At 49.9% G+C, this 17,913-nt stretch overlaps 8 protein-coding genes, 2 long non-coding RNA genes and 1 other non-coding gene across 15 annotated transcripts; 5 read left to right on the top strand and 6 right to left on the bottom strand.

Moving 5' to 3' along the window:
- Positions 1-892: 892 nt before the first annotated feature.
- TRNAV-UAC lies at positions 893-965 on the bottom strand. The gene has a single exon. It is a non-coding gene; the product is annotated as a tRNA-Val (tRNA).
- A 19-nt stretch (positions 966-984) lies between these two features.
- Positions 985-3,607, bottom strand: LOC9633091 (serine carboxypeptidase-like 42). Its single transcript, XM_002967610.2, has 10 exons — positions 2,832-3,607; positions 2,600-2,707; positions 2,452-2,547; positions 2,312-2,404; positions 2,159-2,244; positions 1,817-2,098; positions 1,633-1,766; positions 1,469-1,561; positions 1,271-1,388; positions 985-1,201 (listed from the first exon to the last, which is right to left on the bottom strand). Exons 1-10 carry the CDS (start codon positions 3,064-3,066, stop codon positions 1,052-1,054), a joined length of 1,395 nt encoding a protein of 464 aa, XP_002967656.1. The 5' UTR covers positions 3,067-3,607; the 3' UTR covers positions 985-1,051.
- LOC112345653 lies at positions 2,301-2,904 on the top strand. The gene is made up of 4 exons (XR_002992113.1): positions 2,301-2,417; positions 2,502-2,591; positions 2,642-2,718; positions 2,795-2,904. It is a non-coding gene; the product is annotated as an uncharacterized LOC112345653 (long non-coding RNA).
- A 108-nt stretch (positions 3,608-3,715) lies between the features above and the next one.
- LOC112345654 lies at positions 3,716-3,926 on the top strand. The gene is made up of 2 exons (XR_002992114.1): positions 3,716-3,800; positions 3,857-3,926. It is a non-coding gene; the product is annotated as an uncharacterized LOC112345654 (long non-coding RNA).
- A 112-nt stretch (positions 3,927-4,038) lies between these two features.
- Positions 4,039-5,199, top strand: LOC112345689. Of its 2 annotated transcripts, XM_024672974.1 has the most exons (5): positions 4,039-4,077; positions 4,153-4,412; positions 4,481-4,592; positions 4,843-4,943; positions 5,041-5,199. In XM_024672974.1, exons 2-5 carry the CDS (start codon positions 4,326-4,328, stop codon positions 5,098-5,100), a joined length of 360 nt encoding a protein of 119 aa, XP_024528742.1. In that variant the 5' UTR covers positions 4,039-4,077; positions 4,153-4,325; the 3' UTR covers positions 5,101-5,199. The 2 variants fall into 2 exon arrangements, with proteins under 2 accessions (XP_024528742.1, XP_024528743.1); XM_024672975.1 differs by lacking the exon at positions 4,039-4,077 and having other exon boundaries at positions 4,123-4,412.
- A 50-nt stretch (positions 5,200-5,249) lies between these two features.
- On the bottom strand, positions 5,250-6,099 carry LOC9633090. The gene is made up of 2 exons (XM_002967609.2): positions 6,001-6,099; positions 5,250-5,945 (listed from the first exon to the last, which is right to left on the bottom strand). The coding sequence occupies exons 1-2, from the start codon at positions 6,056-6,058 to the stop codon at positions 5,374-5,376; spliced, it is 630 nt and encodes a 209-aa protein (XP_002967655.1). The 5' UTR covers positions 6,059-6,099; the 3' UTR covers positions 5,250-5,373.
- Positions 6,100-6,216: 117 nt separating this feature from the next.
- On the bottom strand, positions 6,217-7,572 carry LOC112345657. The gene is made up of 5 exons (XM_024672888.1): positions 7,249-7,572; positions 6,898-7,103; positions 6,741-6,839; positions 6,619-6,692; positions 6,217-6,562 (listed from the first exon to the last, which is right to left on the bottom strand). Exons 1-5 carry the CDS (start codon positions 7,544-7,546, stop codon positions 6,346-6,348), a joined length of 894 nt encoding a protein of 297 aa, XP_024528656.1. The 5' UTR covers positions 7,547-7,572; the 3' UTR covers positions 6,217-6,345.
- Positions 7,573-7,593: 21 nt separating this feature from the next.
- On the bottom strand, positions 7,594-8,988 carry LOC9630948 (protein SAWADEE HOMEODOMAIN HOMOLOG 2). Its single transcript, XM_024672889.1, has 9 exons — positions 8,910-8,988; positions 8,765-8,850; positions 8,642-8,687; positions 8,372-8,531; positions 8,268-8,319; positions 8,172-8,220; positions 7,963-8,106; positions 7,788-7,907; positions 7,594-7,725 (listed from the first exon to the last, which is right to left on the bottom strand). The coding sequence occupies exons 1-9, from the start codon at positions 8,964-8,966 to the stop codon at positions 7,651-7,653; spliced, it is 789 nt and encodes a 262-aa protein (XP_024528657.1). The 5' UTR covers positions 8,967-8,988; the 3' UTR covers positions 7,594-7,650.
- Positions 8,989-9,093: 105 nt separating this feature from the next.
- On the top strand, positions 9,094-11,840 carry LOC112345656 (mitogen-activated protein kinase kinase kinase kinase 4-like). Of its 3 annotated transcripts, none has more exons than XM_024672886.1 (5): positions 9,094-9,301; positions 9,462-10,763; positions 10,812-11,422; positions 11,484-11,618; positions 11,676-11,833. In XM_024672886.1, the coding sequence occupies exons 2-5, from the start codon at positions 9,528-9,530 to the stop codon at positions 11,722-11,724; spliced, it is 2,031 nt and encodes a 676-aa protein (XP_024528654.1). In that variant the 5' UTR covers positions 9,094-9,301; positions 9,462-9,527; the 3' UTR covers positions 11,725-11,833. The 3 variants fall into 3 exon arrangements, with proteins under 3 accessions (XP_024528654.1, XP_024528652.1, XP_024528653.1); XM_024672884.1 differs by having other exon boundaries at positions 9,096-9,301; positions 11,696-11,840; XM_024672885.1 differs by having other exon boundaries at positions 9,096-9,301; positions 9,459-10,763; positions 11,696-11,840.
- LOC9633089 (eukaryotic translation initiation factor 5B) lies at positions 11,841-16,344 on the top strand. 2 transcript variants are annotated; one of them, XM_024672883.1, is made up of 11 exons: positions 11,841-14,188; positions 14,244-14,351; positions 14,415-14,515; positions 14,575-14,776; positions 14,832-14,897; positions 14,945-15,004; positions 15,059-15,616; positions 15,673-15,798; positions 15,852-15,962; positions 16,020-16,110; positions 16,182-16,344. In XM_024672883.1, exons 1-10 carry the CDS (start codon positions 11,903-11,905, stop codon positions 16,083-16,085), a joined length of 3,684 nt encoding a protein of 1,227 aa, XP_024528651.1. In that variant the 5' UTR covers positions 11,841-11,902; the 3' UTR covers positions 16,086-16,110; positions 16,182-16,344. The 2 variants fall into 2 exon arrangements, with proteins under 2 accessions (XP_024528651.1, XP_024528650.1); XM_024672882.1 differs by having other exon boundaries at positions 16,158-16,344.
- Positions 16,345-16,639: 295 nt separating this feature from the next.
- LOC9630947 (stellacyanin) lies at positions 16,640-17,596 on the bottom strand. The gene is made up of 2 exons (XM_002967607.2): positions 17,241-17,596; positions 16,640-17,110 (listed from the first exon to the last, which is right to left on the bottom strand). The coding sequence occupies exons 1-2, from the start codon at positions 17,437-17,439 to the stop codon at positions 16,737-16,739; spliced, it is 573 nt and encodes a 190-aa protein (XP_002967653.2). The 5' UTR covers positions 17,440-17,596; the 3' UTR covers positions 16,640-16,736.
- Positions 17,597-17,913: the final 317 nt, after the last annotated feature.

The following is a 17,913-nucleotide window of genomic DNA, read 5'->3' as shown; positions in this document are numbered from 1 at the left end:
TGATATGTGGCAATTACCGTGAAGTGATCGAACCAATGGTACACATCATCTCTAGGATTCCCACGAAAGAACTTTAGCTGAACACGAGGATTGGCACCAAAAGCAGGAGGAGTTATACCATATGCCGTAAATGCCACTATCAACTAAGTTTGGTTGTTCAATTGCAAGCACATAGCATCAAACAATTGTACCAACTGCTGCTTTAGAGGTCAAAGGAGGAGATTGCTAATCTGCCATGGAGACGAATGAAAAAGAAAAAGCAAAAAAAGTGAAATGACAAAAAGCTAGAAAGATCTAGACAATGGAAAAAACTAGATCTAAACAAAAATCCTGAAAGAAAAGAACAAAAGAAAGGAAATAGAAAAAGCTAGATCTAAACAATGCAAAAGTTAAATTTAAACCAAAATCCTAAATCCAAGCACTCCTCAGGGACAATCAAAAGTGCCCCTCATCTCCATCAATGTGAGTGCTTGGAATATGAAAAGGGAATATAAAAAATATGCATATTAATTAGCCCAAAAACCCTAGCTTATATACAGGAGCGAATGGTCCAGATTGAAACCAATCCGACGGCTACTAAAATCCCACTATGCTAATATTAGTATATGGCATCGTAGTCGTACACTTAGCCCTCACATATATATATATACAAGTTAAACAAGTACAAAATTGCAAAAATAAAAATTTGCTATGTTAGCTTGGTTTGCTTTGAATTTATCATGCATATATGAATTAATAAGAAGCTAGTTATAGTGTCACTGATATTCTTGTGGAAAGATGCCAAGTTGTTGTTTAGTATATCATTTAGATAAACAAGTACAAAATTGCAAAAATCAAAATAAAATGTGCTGTGTCAGTAATTTATCTATTATCATCTCAAGTAAATAAAAAATGGCCCCAGCGAGGTTCGAACTCGCGGCCTTCTGCGTGTAAAGCAGACGTGATAACCACTACACCATGGGACCAGCTCGCTTAAAATTTGGGTTCTGGTAGGTCTTTTTCTGTATTCTCTTTAGGTACATTTTGGAAAGAATGCGGTGTGTGTGTGATTCTAGGCGCTCTTGATCGGCAGCGCATTTCCCCGGATGAAGGACCGAAAGAGCAGCAAGGCGCGCTCCGGCTGGGCATAGGGAACCATATGGGCCGCTCCTCGTATTGTCGCGTATGTCAAGTTGCCATAGCTTTGAGTCCATCCAGCTACCTGCAAGGGAATTTTTCAGTTTCTGCTCCTCTTTCCTTTTCTTTCATCGATCTCTACGGTTTTGTATACCTGACCACCTTGGTACCATGCCGTGTATGGTTGTGTGGTTTGCATTCCCAGCGATTTTGCCAGGCCTCCAATGAGTGATCTCGTCCCTGTCAAAGGGACTACTGAGTCCTGGTCTCCACTGTCACAAAGGACACGCGGTAAGCTTCAAACTCTTTCGTTTTCTGAATGGGAAGAACTTTTTTAGCTCCACTTACGTACCTGAAGATCCAAACGCGGAGTCCCGCTTTGAGGATGTCTCCAAGAAGAGGTACCATGTTTGTGCTTCCGTCTTGCATTGCGTAGTCCACAGGCCTGTTTCACGGGAAATGGCAAAAGTCTTTTCGTTAAGTTTCGAAACTTTGGTGCGTTGTTCTTTTGATTACCCTGTGCACATACTCCACGAGTATGGAAGTCCAGTTGTGTTCGCGTGGAGTTCTCTTTGCACCTCTGGAAGGTTGAAGTAGACGTCCCTCTCCTTGTCGATGCATATGTCCACTCCATAGCTTTTCTGAGCCATCTGTTTCCACGGTTCTTTCATCGTTTTAGAAGGAACAGAGAGGCTTTTACCTGTTGCTTGAGCCTCACTTCCTGCAAGAAGATTGATGGAAGGCAGACGTCGAGTATGACGTCGTAATTGTTGATGAATCTTCCAACTTCAGTGTTGGACTGGAGGATGCCGTCGTTGCATGCGTTGGAAACGTTGTGGTCCGCGAGCCCGAGCTCATAGTCTTCGAATTTGCAGGAGTTGGAAAGCGCCTGGAATGTTTCGTCCGAGATGAGCCCGTGTGACCAAAAGTACTCGTACATCGCTGATGTATCCACGGCCAAGTTGAGGAGCGGATTGCCAATCTGCTCCAGTCGACTCAACCGTCAAGGTCAGCTCGTACCTATCTAGATTCACTAACTTACGGCCACTCCTTTCAATCTGAAAGCGTAGTTTCCGGGGACTTGGCTGTGCTTGATGATCAACTCGGCCAGCTGAGGAACGTAGTGCCCTGTATCAACCAGGAAACTGAGAGCTCTTGTAAGAACGCTCGTCGGAAATGGGCGAAAGCTTTGGACCTGCGTAGCTCTCGCCGGTGATGTAGAAATCTCTCGTCTGGTACTCGGGAAACTTGTCCATCCAACCGAGAAGAAAATTTAGCGTGTCCACGGCTGCAACCACGAGGTAAGCTTCTGATGTTCTAAGTAGCTCTAGTTACCTGTTATCCTGTCCGTGACTTGCTCATAGTCGGAACTTTTGTTGGAATAGGACCAGCCGACTCCAGCAGGCGCTTCGAGGAAGAGCATATTGGACACTGGATCGAAGAAAGAGGGGTTAAAGCACCGATCGAAAATGCAGGTTTGCACCTTTGTTCCACGCTCGTCGATTTACTAACAGCCCTTGTCCAGAAGCATTGGGATAGAAGGGTCCAAGCTCCGTAAATGCTCCTCCACCAATCGAGGAACAACCAGGACCTGCCGATCGAGTAAGAACCAAGTTAAACTTCTCTCAGTCGAGACTTGAGACAAGACAATGCTGTTTTGCTTTCTTTTTTGTTCCAGAAACGATGCAGAAGAAACTCTAGACAGGCATGGTTACCTCCATTTAGCCAGAGGGTCAAAGGCTGCGAGCTGGCTCTCGTTTCGGCCTCTGCGAAGTAGTAGAACAAGGCACGGCCGGCGTTCTTGTCAACAGTCACGTAACCGGCGTACTGCTTAAACGAAACGTGCGGCTGCCCGGGCAATCTCGACACTAATTCACTCTCGGGTGCGCCTTTCACCTGGACAAGCACAAGCAGCGCTATCACGAGCAGGAGCAGCACAAGGCGGCTCATCACAAAGATCCTTCTCGTGCTCGGCCGCCACTCATTCACTCACTGCTGCTGGTGGCTCTTTCAGGAGAGAGAGAGAGAGAGAGAGAGAGAGAGAGAGAGAGAGCAGAAACTGGGGGAAGAAGAAGCACGAGTTTTAGCAGGGAACAGTGGTGGTGACATGGAGGGGTGGTGCTGGCTTGATCATGCTCGGAATTGCGTGCTGGCTGTCAAGACATGTGATGCAGCGACAGACCCGGAGACGAAGTTGGATCGCCGGGAGGTGAGATGCGAACAAGACGACGATGGCGAAGACGAGGAGAGGACGTTCCATCTTGACATGATATGCGAAGAACGAGGTAGGGAGCAGGATCGAACAAGTCAAGACGAGCAGCAACTTCTGGAAAACAAAATGGAGGGGAATAACAAGGCAGAGGTCAAGGAGGTGCGACTTGCGCACACACACATATATTGTCTTGTCGTCCCGTCCCGACGAGCGAGAGCAGTAATGCAAATATCAGAGCAAAAAGAAGAAAAAGAGTGGGAGCTCCACTGTGGATTGAAAGCGCGGTCCAGGCTGAAAAGACACACTCTCTCTCTCTCTCTAGCTGGTGAGTGAGATCTCAATACATCCTCTCTTTTTTCCTTTGCTGCTCGTAATTGTCATGGTTGTTTTTTTTTTTTTTTGTTTTCCCTTGTGTGCGCGCGTCTAACTTGCGCTTCATTCGAGCTGTGCGACGATCCAATCCATGGACCAGGTAAGCGGGGCTCTGTTTTCTAATCGCATTCTCTTGTTGAGCTTTCTTTTTGTAAGGCATCACGGCACACAGCGCATGGGACGTAATTTAATAGCGCACAGAAGTGCAAGCAGTGGCTCGCGGGATTAAAATATGTGTAGGCGAAGCTGTTACGGGAGCAGCAGACACGCACACAGAGGTTTGCTCAGTTTTATTAAACCAGCGTTGGTACTTAGTTTTTGTTTGCGAGGTAAGCTGTCTTGCTCGTTCGTGAACGCTAACTGGAGAGACGCTTACAGTAAGTAGCTCTGCATCTTTCTTCGATCGATTGCAGCGCAGCACGCAACACCAAACATGATATGTTTCGTCCCAGGGTGGACAAAGCCAAGCGTCCTGGAATCGGAATTCAATAGCACCTGAGGAATTATGGCCTTTGTCACTGGAAGAAGCAGCACTCGTTACCAGGAGGCAAGCCAGCCAGATACAGCGGAGAGCACCGACTGATAAAATCTTTTGGCCTGCACAGTGCACACAACTCAGCTACTTATGGCCACTAAAGTGCTCAACTCAACCCGAAAGAGAAAAAAAGGGGAAAAAGAGACGACGAAAAGAAAACATATCTCCTCGCTCGGGGTGAGTTTTTCATGATATATATATATGCTCTTTTCTTCCTCGTTGTTTATTCGGCCTCTGTCTTGTAGCTCGCCTGCCTGATCCTGCTCGTCGTCTCGTTCGGCTGTCAAATTTGGTTTTCAGATCCGTGGGCCTTCCCTGTTCCTCCAGGAGTGGAAGTACTCCCTCCTCCTTGTCAAGGTATGGCACCTTAGATTTCTGCTATCATTCCAGGCATACAGGTTCTGATATGCCAAATCATCGTACCGCTTTGCCTGGCGTTCTATATTCTCTCCTCCGACCTTTTGGTCTCATAATAAGTGCTTGGAAACAAAGCTTGCATGGGTGACTGCTCCTTGCTGGCTCCTTCTAGAGAGAACAAAAAAGCCTTAGAAAAACAAAAGGAAAAAAGCAATGGCTTCTAACTCTACCTTTGTGTTTGCATTCGCAGGCGGAGATGCTCTGGTTCCCCCCCCCAGTGATTATTCTAAGCGACTCTCCTCGGCTTTCGAGGAGGTGGACGTATTCGCTTGGCATGCGTGTAAGGGGTGGGTGAGTGAGCAATTATCTTTTAACGCTTGCTAGAGCTTTGCGCGAAGGCATGCGTACTTTGGGCTTTTCTAATAAGTGTGCCACATCCATCTTCTAGCAAAATCTATCGCTGCGAAGTGACCCCTTGGGTGATGCAAGCAATGCGAGGGGGGACTAAACTACTTTGGGTTTGCCCGGCTCGCATTGTCAATCGCCCAGGAATATTTGGTTCTCGAGCTTTTGCTCCAAGTCAAAGGTGCGCTGTGCGTTTTATATCTTTTGTTTCGCGTTACTAGAGACCCGTGGTCAGATCGATGCCAGACTCTCTTTCGTTTACTTGGAAGAAGTCCTCTATTTCTTTGCAAAGATGAGAAGATGGCCAGATTACTTCCAAGATGAGACTGTGATCTCAAGTATATGGGGGAACAGTGGAAAAAAGTTGGCGAGCTTGCTAGTCTTGCGAGCTCTGGGGCCAATCCCGCGACGGAGCGCCAGGGAAATGGTGTGGCGTCAAGAAAGGATGCTCGGCCAGGTCGCCGGACAAGCTCTGGTGGTGGCGATGGCGAAGAGCGTGAGGATGATCCTCGTGGTGGGTGTCGAAGTGATGGACGCGCCGGGGATGATGATCGCTCGTGGATCCCGGATAGATCTCAAACTGCTGCTGCGCATAGCTGCCGCTATCCAGATTCAATCGCAGCCCAAATTCGTCCTCGTAAGGAGCGCGAGGCGCCAAAGATTGCTGCCTGGAGCGCTTGAGGCGAGACGAGGATGGAGGAGGCGATGGCGATGACCTCTCGGGGATCTTCTCCTCCTCGGGAGGGAGATCGTGGTCCTGGCCGCTGCTGTTGTTGTCAGCGGCGAGGCAGGCAACGATCTCGTCCTGCCACATTGTCGACAGCAGCGCGACCGTCATGTCGTCGTCCTCGTCCTCCTGCCGCCGCAGCGCCGCCAGCCGGCTATGGAGGAAGGAGCTCGAATCGCTGCCCAGGGGCGCTTGATCGTCCTCGTAAGGAAACAAGAGCTCTGGATCCAAGAAATGTAGGCGCTAAGGCAATCCAAATGTGGGCGAGCGACTCACCTTTGCAGAGCCCCACCGACGCCGATGCCATCACCGCGTACGCCGCCAGGTTCTCCATCGCTCCTCTCCCCTGTTTTTAGGGTTCTTGAGATAGCTAAATCTGTCTAGGGCAAGCTTTACACTTGCCCTTTTATTTAAATAGTGTAGAGATTAATTGAGTATGCATTCGAAGTATGAGTTATACTCCAACCCAATAAGGTTTATAAAAACGTTTTCTAGATTTTACTAATTCGTTTTTATTTTTATGTTTTTTTAAAACCTGACAAAAGATTTGATCGTTGTTTCCCAGCCCAGACTCCTCGGGTGTTACGCACAATTTTACACGAATGGCTTGAGCATCGATGCTTAGCTATCTACAAGGCTTAGCATCTTCTCCGCTAGCGATTTGAGCGACCTCTTTTTCCTCTCTGGATCGGCAAAGGCAGGCTCGAGGTTGGAGTAAACGTCCCAGAGAATGACGCAGCATTCGGTGCCCATGCACTCCTTGAGTTGATCTTGCAGCGCCTCCGTCTTGGGGAGTATGTCTCCCACGAGCAGCAGCAAGAACTCGGCGCATTTCGTCCTGGAACAGCCAAGAAATTGTTGCGTTTTAGGAAGGAGAGGAAGCTTTTGGATCACCTGAGTGCGACGTCGACATGGCGATTCTTTAGCGAGTCGCAGATCTTTGAAACACCTCGGTAGTACTCGAATTCCTGCGACACAAGAGATTGTTTGCGTGCCAATCTTAGAGAAGAACGTACTTTTTGATTGGCAGGAGAATCCAGCAACAGTGCCAAGAGCGCGTCCAGGCAAGCCGTGCGCTCGGGGATCCCAGTCGCTGATAGCAGATCAAGCAGCTCCTGGAACAAGAAAAGGAGCTCTTCTTAACAGGTAAAGTTGGTGTTTTTCATCGCTCACCTTGACGGCCATGTGGTGAGCCGCGGCCGCTTTGCTCGAGTTGTCGACGAGGCAGCATCCCTCAAGAACGCGAAGTGCGAGGACGATCTCCGCAGGGGTGGGAGGATTCGAGACTTCTGCCGCTTCTTCCGAGGAGTTAAACACCGGTGGCGCGCTCGCTGGTGATTTTTGCTGTGCCAATGTGTGCTTGAACAACGCCGGTATCACTACACCAAAGATCACAAAAGAATCTTAGAACCTTCGCTCATGAGAAAGTTGATCCACGCAAGCAAACAACGATTCTAGGAAAGGAAAGAAATTCATAGCATCCACCAACCAGAGCCATCGAATTTACTCCAAACACATTCTCACCTTGGAGTTCTTGATAGCTCTGGCTCTCCCGGAAGAGCTCCACACCCCTCTCGGACGCAGCGGCGAGCACCAGGAATGCGAGCAGACGGCGAAGGCCCTTGACCCTGGCGAAGGAGAAATTGGCCCTCACATCACGCAGCGCCTCGCGCAGCCGCAGCGCAACCTCGCGCCGCTGCCGCTGCGCCACCAGCGATTCCACCAGCTCCGCCACCACATTGCACGCCGATTGCTGCGGCGAGGAGGTGGATGCCGACGCAGCAGCAAACTCCTCGGCCCAGCCTGGGCGACGGAGAAACATCAAAGAACCCTAATCTCGTCATTTGGGAAAAAAGAGGAAAAAGGAGGTAAAACCCAAGAACCCTAATCTCATTGTCATCCGTACAAAAATATTCACACGCTTCTTTAGTGCTGTTTGTTCCTGGGGATTCGTAAATCCGTCTCTGGCCGCCTGCAAATCTTTTTAAGTGGCACAACTTCCTGCGAGAAAAAAAGAAAAGAAAAATACAATGATTGTAAATGAGAGCTTAGATTGATGTTACCTCTGATTGATCGTGATCATAGCGGACCCAAAATCGACACCGGCAGCCTCTTAAGTCGTGCCTCCGTCTCTGGATGTCCAGAACCGTGGCATCGTAGTACAAGGCTTGCTCGTTTCCCTCCTGCTAAGAAACGAAGAAGTTAACAAAGAAAACAAAGTTTTTGCATTTCCTCTACCTGGAAGCATAAGATGAGATCTCCCGGAAGGACAACCATGCACTCCACAACGTCACACGGCATAGAGCGCTGCCGGACTGATGTCTTCACGTCCACCCATTCGTCTTCCTCGGATCCAAACCCAACAAAACGAACACGGACCTCCTGAGAAGTTGGATCAATCAGTACAGACAAAATGTGGAGCAAAAGAGTAAAACTTTCTGCCTTACGTGCTCAGAGGCTTCTATACGATGTGCCAGAAACAATGATACATCATACCTGGAAGAGGTCTTAGTAACGGAGTTTATAAACTCATACATTCTTACCAGGCACCGTCACGAGAAGATTTGGCTTCGAAGTCCATCTCTTTCTCGACTTCTGTGAGATCCCGACGTGTAAGAAGCGGGATGGAAGAGAACTTGAAACAAACCTGGCGGCGGAGCGTACATGTATTGCATGGGACTTGCGGCGTTCGCCAAAGGCGAGGGAGTAAAGCCTCTACCGCTGTCTTGGTGCTGCTGTTGCTGCTGCATTTGGAGGATTTTCTTCGCCTTTTGCGAGTGCCTCCTGTTCTGGAACCAATTCAAGACCTGGAAAAGAAGCACAAATAAGGTGAGGAGAATTATCAGAAGAGGCCAAACTTTCAGGACTATTTGTATACACGAGAAGAGAAACAGGAAAAGCGTCTAGCCGGACGAACCTGTTTCCCTGTTATTGGAAGTTGCCCAGCCCGTTCTGGAGTATTGCTGAGAGAAAAAACGAAAGAAAAGAACGAAGAATTCAGTGAAGGCAAAACGATGTCAAACTTTGAGGAAATACGTACGTGAAAGCCTCCGCGAGGTCGTCACATTCCGGCCTTGGCAACGCTATGTTGTTGTTAGCTTCCAGCGCCCTCTCCATTTGAGCGACCTACAAAGAATTCACACGCCATAGAATGCAGCGCAGGAATCCTTTCCATCGATCCATACCTCCTGTGGAAGAAATCGAAACACCGGCACGCCGGCGGCTTGAGGCGGGCGACCCATCGGTAGCTCCTCCTCGTTTCACTCTTTTTGCCCTAGAAACAGAGGAAAATTACCCCTATTTGATTTTAACGGCCTGATGGCATACACGTGTCAGCCATGGCAGCCGTCCATTTTAACAAGTTTTTTTTTTTCGGCTTTGGGGAGAAATGATGCTTGTTGTCCACGACCAAGACCTAATGAAGGCGCCGCGGCATTGGAGCTTGGCGATGGGCGTTTCCTCCGGCGCGCGCTAGACGAGGGCGAGGATTTGGCCCTCTTGGGGCTGCCATAGGAAATGCCGGTGTCGATTCCAGGGCGCGGTAGCATCAGCAGCAGCAATAGCGCCAGGGATTAGGGTAAGGATTCCATGGGCGCCCTCCAAGATTTGCTACTGTGTTGAACTGCTTGAACCGGCATTGCCTCCCTTGCAAGTTTGCTTCTTTTCTTCTCAATTTCTTTTTGTGCGCCTCTTCTCTTTGCCAGATCGGCTGATTGGTTCTTTGGTTGCTATAGCAGGTTGTAGCTGGAAAAGAAAGATTAGAGCATAGAGAAGGGCTTCAGCAGGTCGCATTGGGCTGAAGAATGTGCATACTGTGCGCTGGAGCAAAGTTTTCGCGACGCATCGTCGCCATGCTACCATGGTTGATCATCCCTTTCGTCATCGTTTGGGCCTTCTCGCAGTTCCTGCCACCCGGCTACCGCTTCGAGATCACGTCCACGAGGCTGGCATGCGTGGGAGTGCTTCTGAGCAGCCTCTTTTGGTACGAGTTCGTCGTCCCCAATCTCTCGCAGTGGCGGGATAGGAGAGCGATCCTTCTCCGCGAGAGGCAGCGTATAGAGGCACAGAAGGCCGCAAGGTGGCGAAAGGAGGCGACCAAGCACTGCCGGAATTGCCACAGTCCTTACCGCGACCAGACTCCACAGGCGAGTGGCAAGTATATGTGCACCAACTGTGGCCACGCCTCGAAGAAGCCCGAGCTACACGTCCCCGGGGATCCTCGGCCCAGGGACTTAAAGTTGATCGACCACTCGACGTGTTGGAGATCGCTCTGGGAGGAGCTGGACAAGCAGAGGTTTTTCCATCTGGTGCATAGGTGGGTGGAGCTGGCAGGGAAGCTTTTGGCCTGGTTGTGGAAGAAGTTTTGCCGGCAGGATGGCTCCAGGGATGGCTCGCAGGGTCGACAGCAGAACGCGAAGGAGATAGACGAGACGGAGGAGAAGAGAGGAAGGGCGAGGAGGAAGGCGGAGGAGAAGCGTCTAGCGAGACTAGAGAGGGAGAAGAAGGAGGAGGAGGAAAGGAGGGACAGGGAGGAGTTTAAGAGACTCGTAGACGAGAGGAGCAAACTTCGTGCTGAGCTACTTGAGGCCGAGAATGCGAGTAAGAGAGAAGCCGCTGCCGAGAGGGAACGCGAGTTGAGGAGGGATAGAGAGGCTGAGAAGAAGAGGCAGGAGAAAACTAAGGCGTCGCCCAAGGAGAAGGAGTTGGCCAGCGACAAGAGTGTTGGTGGTAGTAGTCCTGGTAGTAGTACAGAAGAGGCACGGACTAGGATTGAAAAGGTGGGATATTTTGGCAGGAGGAGGGGTTACAGCTACTGCAGCGACTATAGGAACTCTAGAGCAAGCTCCAGCTCTGGTGGAACCCCTCTCGGAAAGCACCAGAACTTAAGTTCGACAAAGATTAGGACGAACGCGCCAGCGAAGTCGACTAGTGCGGCTCCGCCTAAGGAGGTGGCGCCCCCCGGGACTTCGATGAGCTGGTCCAAAGCCTTGTGTGGAGCAGCCAACACCAAAGTGGAAGCCTGCAGCGCTTCCTCGGAGGTGCTTTCTTATCTTTCTCCAGTGGATGTTGCTAACTTTAACTTACAGGCTTTTCCAAAACCACTGGCAAATGGTGGCTCATTCTTCTCAAAGAGTGCTGCTGCTGCTACAACCACAAGTTCGAAGCCGCAACCTCTATCACCCGAAATAACAGCAGCCCCTCCCTGTCAAGAAGCTAGCGGCTCGACTCCAGTGTCCACCGATCCCATTTACTTCCCAGGTACCGCTCCAGTACTTCCTCCCATCTCTGCTCCACAGCATAACACACTGACTAGCGAACCAGTCGCGTCTTCCACCTCCCTCTTCTCCTCGTTCTTCCCATCGACCACCGTCTTACCACCTCCGACTAGCATCGATGCTACTTATTCAGTCATGTCCCCGACACTGCTCTCGCCAGTCTCACGTTCAGTGTCGAGTGACTTTGCCTGGCCTGGCCCGTTCTCCCAGAAAACCGTGCGAGATCCTTGCATCCAGCTTCCAGAGGATATATGCCTGTCACCCTCGCTCGACACCAGCAGCTGGCTACCGCAGTACGATTACGAGGTGGACAACGTTCCTCCGGAGTTTTTGGATTGCATAACTCGTGATATTATGGTGGATCCGGTGACCACTGCTGACGGGCACTCGTATGATCGATCGACGATCAAAGCATGGCTGAAGTAAGTTCTTTTGTTTCGGGTCGCGAGCTTTAACCAAAGTGGTTTTTTTTTGTTTGAGCAGGGAGCACAAAACTAGTCCGATCACTGGAATCGAGCTGCCTCCAGCTCCTCCTCCAGACAATGTGGATAGAACTCTTCGGCCGAATCACGTCCTCCGTTCCCAGATACTCGACTACAACGAGCGCAAAGCTCGAGAGTAAGTGTTCCTCGAGTTCCAAAGGCTTTGTTTGATCTTCTATAGTTCTTAAAAAAGAGAATTTTTGTTCTTGGCAGAAGGGCTAGTCGAGATGGATGGCCAGTGACGAGCCTCCCGAATCAACAACACCAAATCTCTTGCGGTTTGTTTATTTCTCCGGGCTTACATTCTATGTGGTAAAAACGAAGTTAAAAAAGAAGAAATGAGAGCTTTTGCCCTTTACTCGCTGTCGGCTTTAGTGTTTAGGGCTAGGGTTTAGGAAATTAGGGCATCGCGCACGCGCGATGGGAAAGAAGGGGAAGAAGGTCGCGCCATCGCTGGACGATTATTGGAACGAGGAGTTGAACGGTGATGGTGAGGCTGTTGCTGGATCGACGACGGGAGCCTCGGTTGTGGCAGCTGCCGGCAACGACGAGGATTTGGTAATGGAGATGGATTTGAGCAAGAGCAAGAGAAACAAGAAGAAGGATGATTTAGTAGCTCCCGCATTAGCTTTAGATAGAGATGACGAGGAGGAAGAAGAAGAGAAGCTGGATTTATCAGGCATGAAGAAGAAGAAGCCGAAGAAGAAGAAAGACAAGATTTTGGAGGAGGATGCTCTTGCTCCTTCTCCTGCTTCTACTGCCCCGGACATTCCCTCGCTGGTGGACGAAGAAGAGGAGATGCTAGACTTGACAGCGGCGAAGAAGAAGAAAGCGAAGAAGAAGGACAAGAAGAAGATTCTCGACGACGATTATCCGGAAGTTGCTGCACAAGATTGGGATGTACCTAGTACTGCTCAAGATGATTCTTCGAGAGCTGTCGCTGCTCCAGAGCCTGCTGTTGCTCCTACTGCCCCGGACATTCCCTCGCTGGCGGACGAAGAAGAGGAGATGCTAGACTTGACAGCGGCAAAGAAGAAAAAACCGAAGAAGAAGGACAAGAAGAAGATTCTCGACGACGATTATCCGGAAGTTGCTGCACAAGATTGGGATGTACCTAGTACTGCTCAAGATGAAGCTGTCGCTGCTCCAGAACCTACTGCTACTCCTGATGACGAGGAAGAGATGCTGGACTTGAGTAAGAAAAAGAAGAAGAAGAAGAAACAGGACGACAGTAAGAAAACTTTTGAAGAAGAGCTTGCGGAGGCCGCGGCTGCAGCTGGTATTCCAGATAGTGAAGTACCTGCTGCTGCTGCTCCAGATGAGGAGGAAGACAAGCTAGACTTGACGGGGGCCAAGAAGAAGAAGTCGAAGAAGAAGAAACAGGGGGAGAAGAAGGCCGAGGAGACTGTTGAAGTGGCTGTACCAGATGTTGAAGGAGAGAAGGTGGATGCTGTGGATAATACCAAAGGAGAAGAGACGACGGAAGCCACTGGCAGTAGTAAAAAGAAAAAGAAGAAAGGTCCTTCGGAAACTCAAGAGGCGAAGCCAAAGGTGGTCGACAAGAAGGTCCCGAAGCATATTCGGGAAATGCAAGAGCGACTTGCAAAAATCAAGGAGGAAGAAGAGCGCCGGAAGCGTGAGGAAGAAGAGAGGTTGCGGAAAGAGGAGGAAGAAAGGCTGAGACTCGAGGAGGAAGAGAGGTTAAGAGAAGAAGCGAAGCAGCGAAGAAAGCAACGTGAGAAGGAGAAAATCAAGGAAAAGAAAGCCAAGGGACTTTATCTCACTGGAAAACAGAAGATGGAAGCTCGTCGTCTGGCCATGATAAAGGAGCAGATTTTAGCAAGTAGTCCCGCGCTTGTTGGTGAAGAGCAGTCGCCAACTCCCAGGAAGCCGAAGTACGAGACGAAGAAGAAGAAAGTGGAAGTAGTAAGCTCGGAAGATGTGAAACCGGACGTTGAAGAAAGTGAAGCGGCTGCCGAGGTCCAAAGTGAAACGGCTACTGAGGCGCAAGAGAACGAGCCTGAAGTTGAGAATGAACCTGAAGGAGGGGGCCAGCTGGAAGAAGAAGCAGAAGAAGAGGAAGAAGAAGAAGACGAGGATGATGACTGGGAAGCTAAGAGTTGGGACGACGAATCCAAACTTCCAACCGTGAAGGATGCATTTGCAGACGAGGACGAGGAGGAAGAGGAACAGGTTGTTCCAGAAAAACCCGTGAAGGTTGCTCCGAAGGTTGAGGAAGTACCATCCCCACAGCCACCAAAGCAGCCAGCGATTTCAAGGGAAGCCAGGATGGCGGAAGCTCTCACAAAGCGCAGCGCTGACGATTTGCGATCTCCCATCTGCTGTATCCTCGGACACGTTGATACCGGCAAGACCAAGCTGCTCGACTGCATTCGTAGGACTAACGTCCAAGAAGGAGAAGCGGGTGGAATTACGCAGCAGATTGGAGCTACTTATTTTCCGATGGAAAACATACGGGAGAGAACCAAAGAGTTACCAGAAGCGGCCAACATGCGCGTTCCTGGCCTCCTGGTTATAGATACGCCTGGTCACGAGTCCTTTACAAATTTGCGTTCTCGAGGTTCCGGACTGTGCGATATTGCAATCTTGGTGATCGACATTATGCATGGGCTGGAGCCTCAAACGATCGAGTCCATAAACTTGCTAAGGATGAGAAAGACACCGTTCATTGTTGCTCTAAACAAGGTGCGTACTCCTGTGTTTTGTGTGTACCTTACCTCTTGTTTATGCTCTAGTGCAGGTTGATCGTCTCTACCAATGGAAGCCCCGGAACAATGCTCCGATAAGAACTACTCTGCAAGAGCAGGAGCGCCATACGAAATCAGAATTTGAGACGAGAACCAAGCAGGTGACATGGAAGTGTCATTCCTTAGTAGCAGTTTCCTTATCAAGCGGTATTTGCTTGTTGCAGATAATGGTGCAGCTCCAAGAACAGTCTCTTAACTCTGAGCTCTACTGGAAGAACAAAGACAAGAGAAAGGCCGTCAGCATAATTCCCACAAGCGCGATAAGGCATGCTTGCTGATTTTTCTTTCATTTTTTTCCTCTAGAATTCTCAAGTTTTCGTTTAGTGGCGAGGGCATACCTGATCTCCTGTACTTGCTAGTCCTGCTGACACAAGAGATGATGGAAAAGAAGCTTATGTATGTAAGCGAGGTCGAATGCACGGTGCTGGAAGTTAAGGTTGTAGAAGGACTTGGGACGACTATCGACGTCGTGTTGGTAAACGGCGTGTTGCACGAAGGCGATCAGATCGTGGTCTGCGGGATGCAAGTACGTAGTCGAGTGCTTTCATTTCGGTTAAAAGCTTTACGACGTTCGGTTGCAGGGACCAATTGTGACAACTATCAGGGCGCTGTTAACTCCTCATCCTATGAAAGAGCTCCGCGTGAAGGTTGGTTTAGCTCGACTGAGTAGAGGATCTTATCTTGTTTCTTTCAGGGATCATATCAGCATCACAAAGAGCTTAAAGCAGCCCAAGGAATAAAAATCACGGCGCAGGTTTGTTCTAGTATTTCCTCATTACGACTGTTCTTTTGCTAATGCTTTCCTCAGGGTCTCGAGCACGCGATAGCAGGAACACAACTCTATGTTGTGGGAGAAGACGAGGACGTGGAGACCATCAAAGAGGAGGCGATGAAGGACATGAAGAGCGTTATGGGCCGTATTGACAAGAGCGGGGAGGGAGTTTGCGTTCAGGCCTCGACACTGGGATCCTTGGAAGCCTTGCTCGAGTTCCTCAAAACTCCCGACGTCAACATTCCTGTGAGTGGCATCAGTATCGGTCCGGTTCACAAGAAAGACATCATGCGTGCAAGTGTGATGCTCGAGAGGAAGAAAGAATACGCTACAATACTTGCTTTCGACGTTAAGGTGACACCGGAAGCAAGAGAGCTGGCCGAGGAGCTGGGTGTGAAGATCTTCACGGCGGACATCATCTATCACTTGTTCGACCAGTTCACGGCCTATCTCAAGAACACAAGAGAGGAGAAAAGAAGGGATACAGCGGAGGAAGCCATATTTCCGTGCATCCTCAAGATCTTACCCAACTGTGTCTTCAACAAAAAAGATCCAATCATTGTCGGAGTGGTGGTTCTTGATGGCTTCGCAAAGGTACCTTTCTTTCTCCATCTTATGTGAGATAATCGGTGTGCTTGTCTTTCACGCAGGTTGGAACGCCCATTTGTGTTCCCAGTAAAGACGGCGAGTTTATTGATCTGGGAAGAATCGCGTCGCTGGAAATCAATCACAAGGTGGTCGACGTTGCGAAGAAAGGCGAGGAGGTGGCCATGAAGGCAAGCTCAGGTTTTACTCTCTTTCGTTTGCTCATAGTGTTGTCGTGTCACAGATTATGGGTGACGAGAACCAGAAGATGTTTGGAAGGCATTTTGACTACGACGATTTGCTGGTGAGCCACATCACACGAAGATCAATCGACGTTTTGAAAGAGAACTACCGGGTAGGATTCATGTTCCCAGCGAATCCTTGTTGTGTTTACGGCTATTTTGTGTTGCAGACTGAGCTTTCTAGCGAGGAGTGGAAACTCATAATGAAGCTCAAGGGCATTTTCAGGATCTTGTGACAACGGAGCGAAATGTTTTGGCGAAGTAAGGCTTTGTCTAAGTTTAATTTGGTGGATTCACTTGAAACACAGATCTTGTTGTTGCTTTGTTTGTAGGGCGCGAGCAAGAAATAATATCTCTGAGCGATCAAAAGTCGGGTTTTGTGTTTTCGCGTTGACAAAAACTCTGAAAGAGCGAGGTAACTTAATTTTCGTCTCGTGTTTACGCTATTTTCACATTTTACATGGATGAAATAAACTTAGCTATGATGAAATGGCCGGTGGAAGGCAATCGAGAGTCTAGAATTGCCACCACCGCCACCACGATCAGTGGAACTTAGCGTCATAGCACCACCGCAAGCAACTCCCTCAAAATCACAATCACAAGAAAAGCTTTTGCCGTGATTTTCACACCTTAAAGTCTGGCAGGGCGAGACTTTTTAAAGGCCACCTCCTCGAACTAACACAACAAGATTTTGTTTCACACCAAACACACACAACACTCATTAAAGCCACAGAGATTTTCCATAGATCCCCCCAGTCAATTCGCTTCCACCCTACGCAACGCAACGAGCAAAGAAAAGGATAGAGCTTTAAATTAGAACGGCCGTGGGGGTGGTGGCAGCAAAAGAGAACAAAAAATCCCGCCAAGAACCGGAAATGCGGCGCCCCTCATAACGCCAGCACCGCCGCGACCGCGAGTACGGCCGTGGCCCACGTCCACGGTACGGCGCTGGCGGCGCTCATAGGCCCCTCGGCCGGTCCATTGCCCGGGTTCCGTACGGCGGGGAGGGCGCCCGGTAGCGGCGACGGGGATGGGCCATGGTGGCGCCCGACCCGCGGCTTCCGTACCACCACCAGGAGCTTCTGGCCCTGGCCGCAGTGGCCCGGCACTCCACAAACATAGAAATGCGGGCCCGTGGTGTCCAGATTGATGATGGTGTGCCCGTCCTGGAATGTGGCGATCGGATTGGCGGTGCTGCAAGCGATGAAATCCGCCTTGCTCACCGCCAGCACGTTGTGGAAATCCTTGGAGTAGTTGAACACTGCGAGAGATCAAAGCCCCGGATCGGTCATTGTTCGATCAAAGCAATGGCATAGCGAGAAGAGGGAAGCCGATCGAGCAGAGGAATGAGAGATCGAGAGATTTTGGAGGACGGAGGAGAGGAATCTTACCGAGAGTGTCGCCGAGATGGTATCTGTTGCCGAGCGTCCACTGTGTGTAATTGACATGGCCGAACGAGGGCAAGGTCCAGCCAGCGCTGCCCCCTACCACGAACTGGACCGCCTCCGCGCGATCCTGGGAGGCAAGGAACAGCAGCGCGGATAGAAGCACAACGAGCGCCGAGGAGGAGGAAGAACGCCACGAAGGCATTGTGCGCACTGCCACTTCCCTGCGTCTTACGCACGGCAGCGGATCCAGGCGGTCGATTGATCGATCAATCAGCGCAGCTAGGAAATATCGTGGAGGAGAGAGCGCGCGATCGATCGCCTCCCGGGCGCGGCGGCGTCAAGAAAGTATCCCGCCTTCGTTAGGCCAAGAAGAAGAGAGCTTCTACGGACATGAGAACCGGATTTAAATATAACGTCTATGCGGCCAAGCGGTGGCCGGTTCGAATCCCTTCCCCGGCGCACATTCTTTTCCCCTCTTTTCTTCTCACGTTTTAGCCAACTGCGTCTTTGTTTTGACGCAGGCATCTCCTCTTTAATGTCTCTTTGTTTTCATACCATTATGAATTTTCCACGCGTGGGACAAGCGAATTTTTCTCTAGAGAGATTCGAACCCAATGCATTGCTGACGTGGAAACCGCTAGATTTTAGGGTTTCACAATAGTTTAGGGTTCCATTT

The sequence above is a fragment of the Selaginella moellendorffii genome, unplaced genomic scaffold (assembly GCF_000143415.4).
Source record: "Selaginella moellendorffii unplaced genomic scaffold, v1.0 SELMOscaffold_9, whole genome shotgun sequence".
In the NCBI taxonomy this organism is placed as follows: Eukaryota; Viridiplantae; Streptophyta; class Lycopodiopsida; order Selaginellales; family Selaginellaceae; genus Selaginella; species Selaginella moellendorffii.
This window is presented reverse-complemented; position numbering and strand designations above follow the sequence as displayed.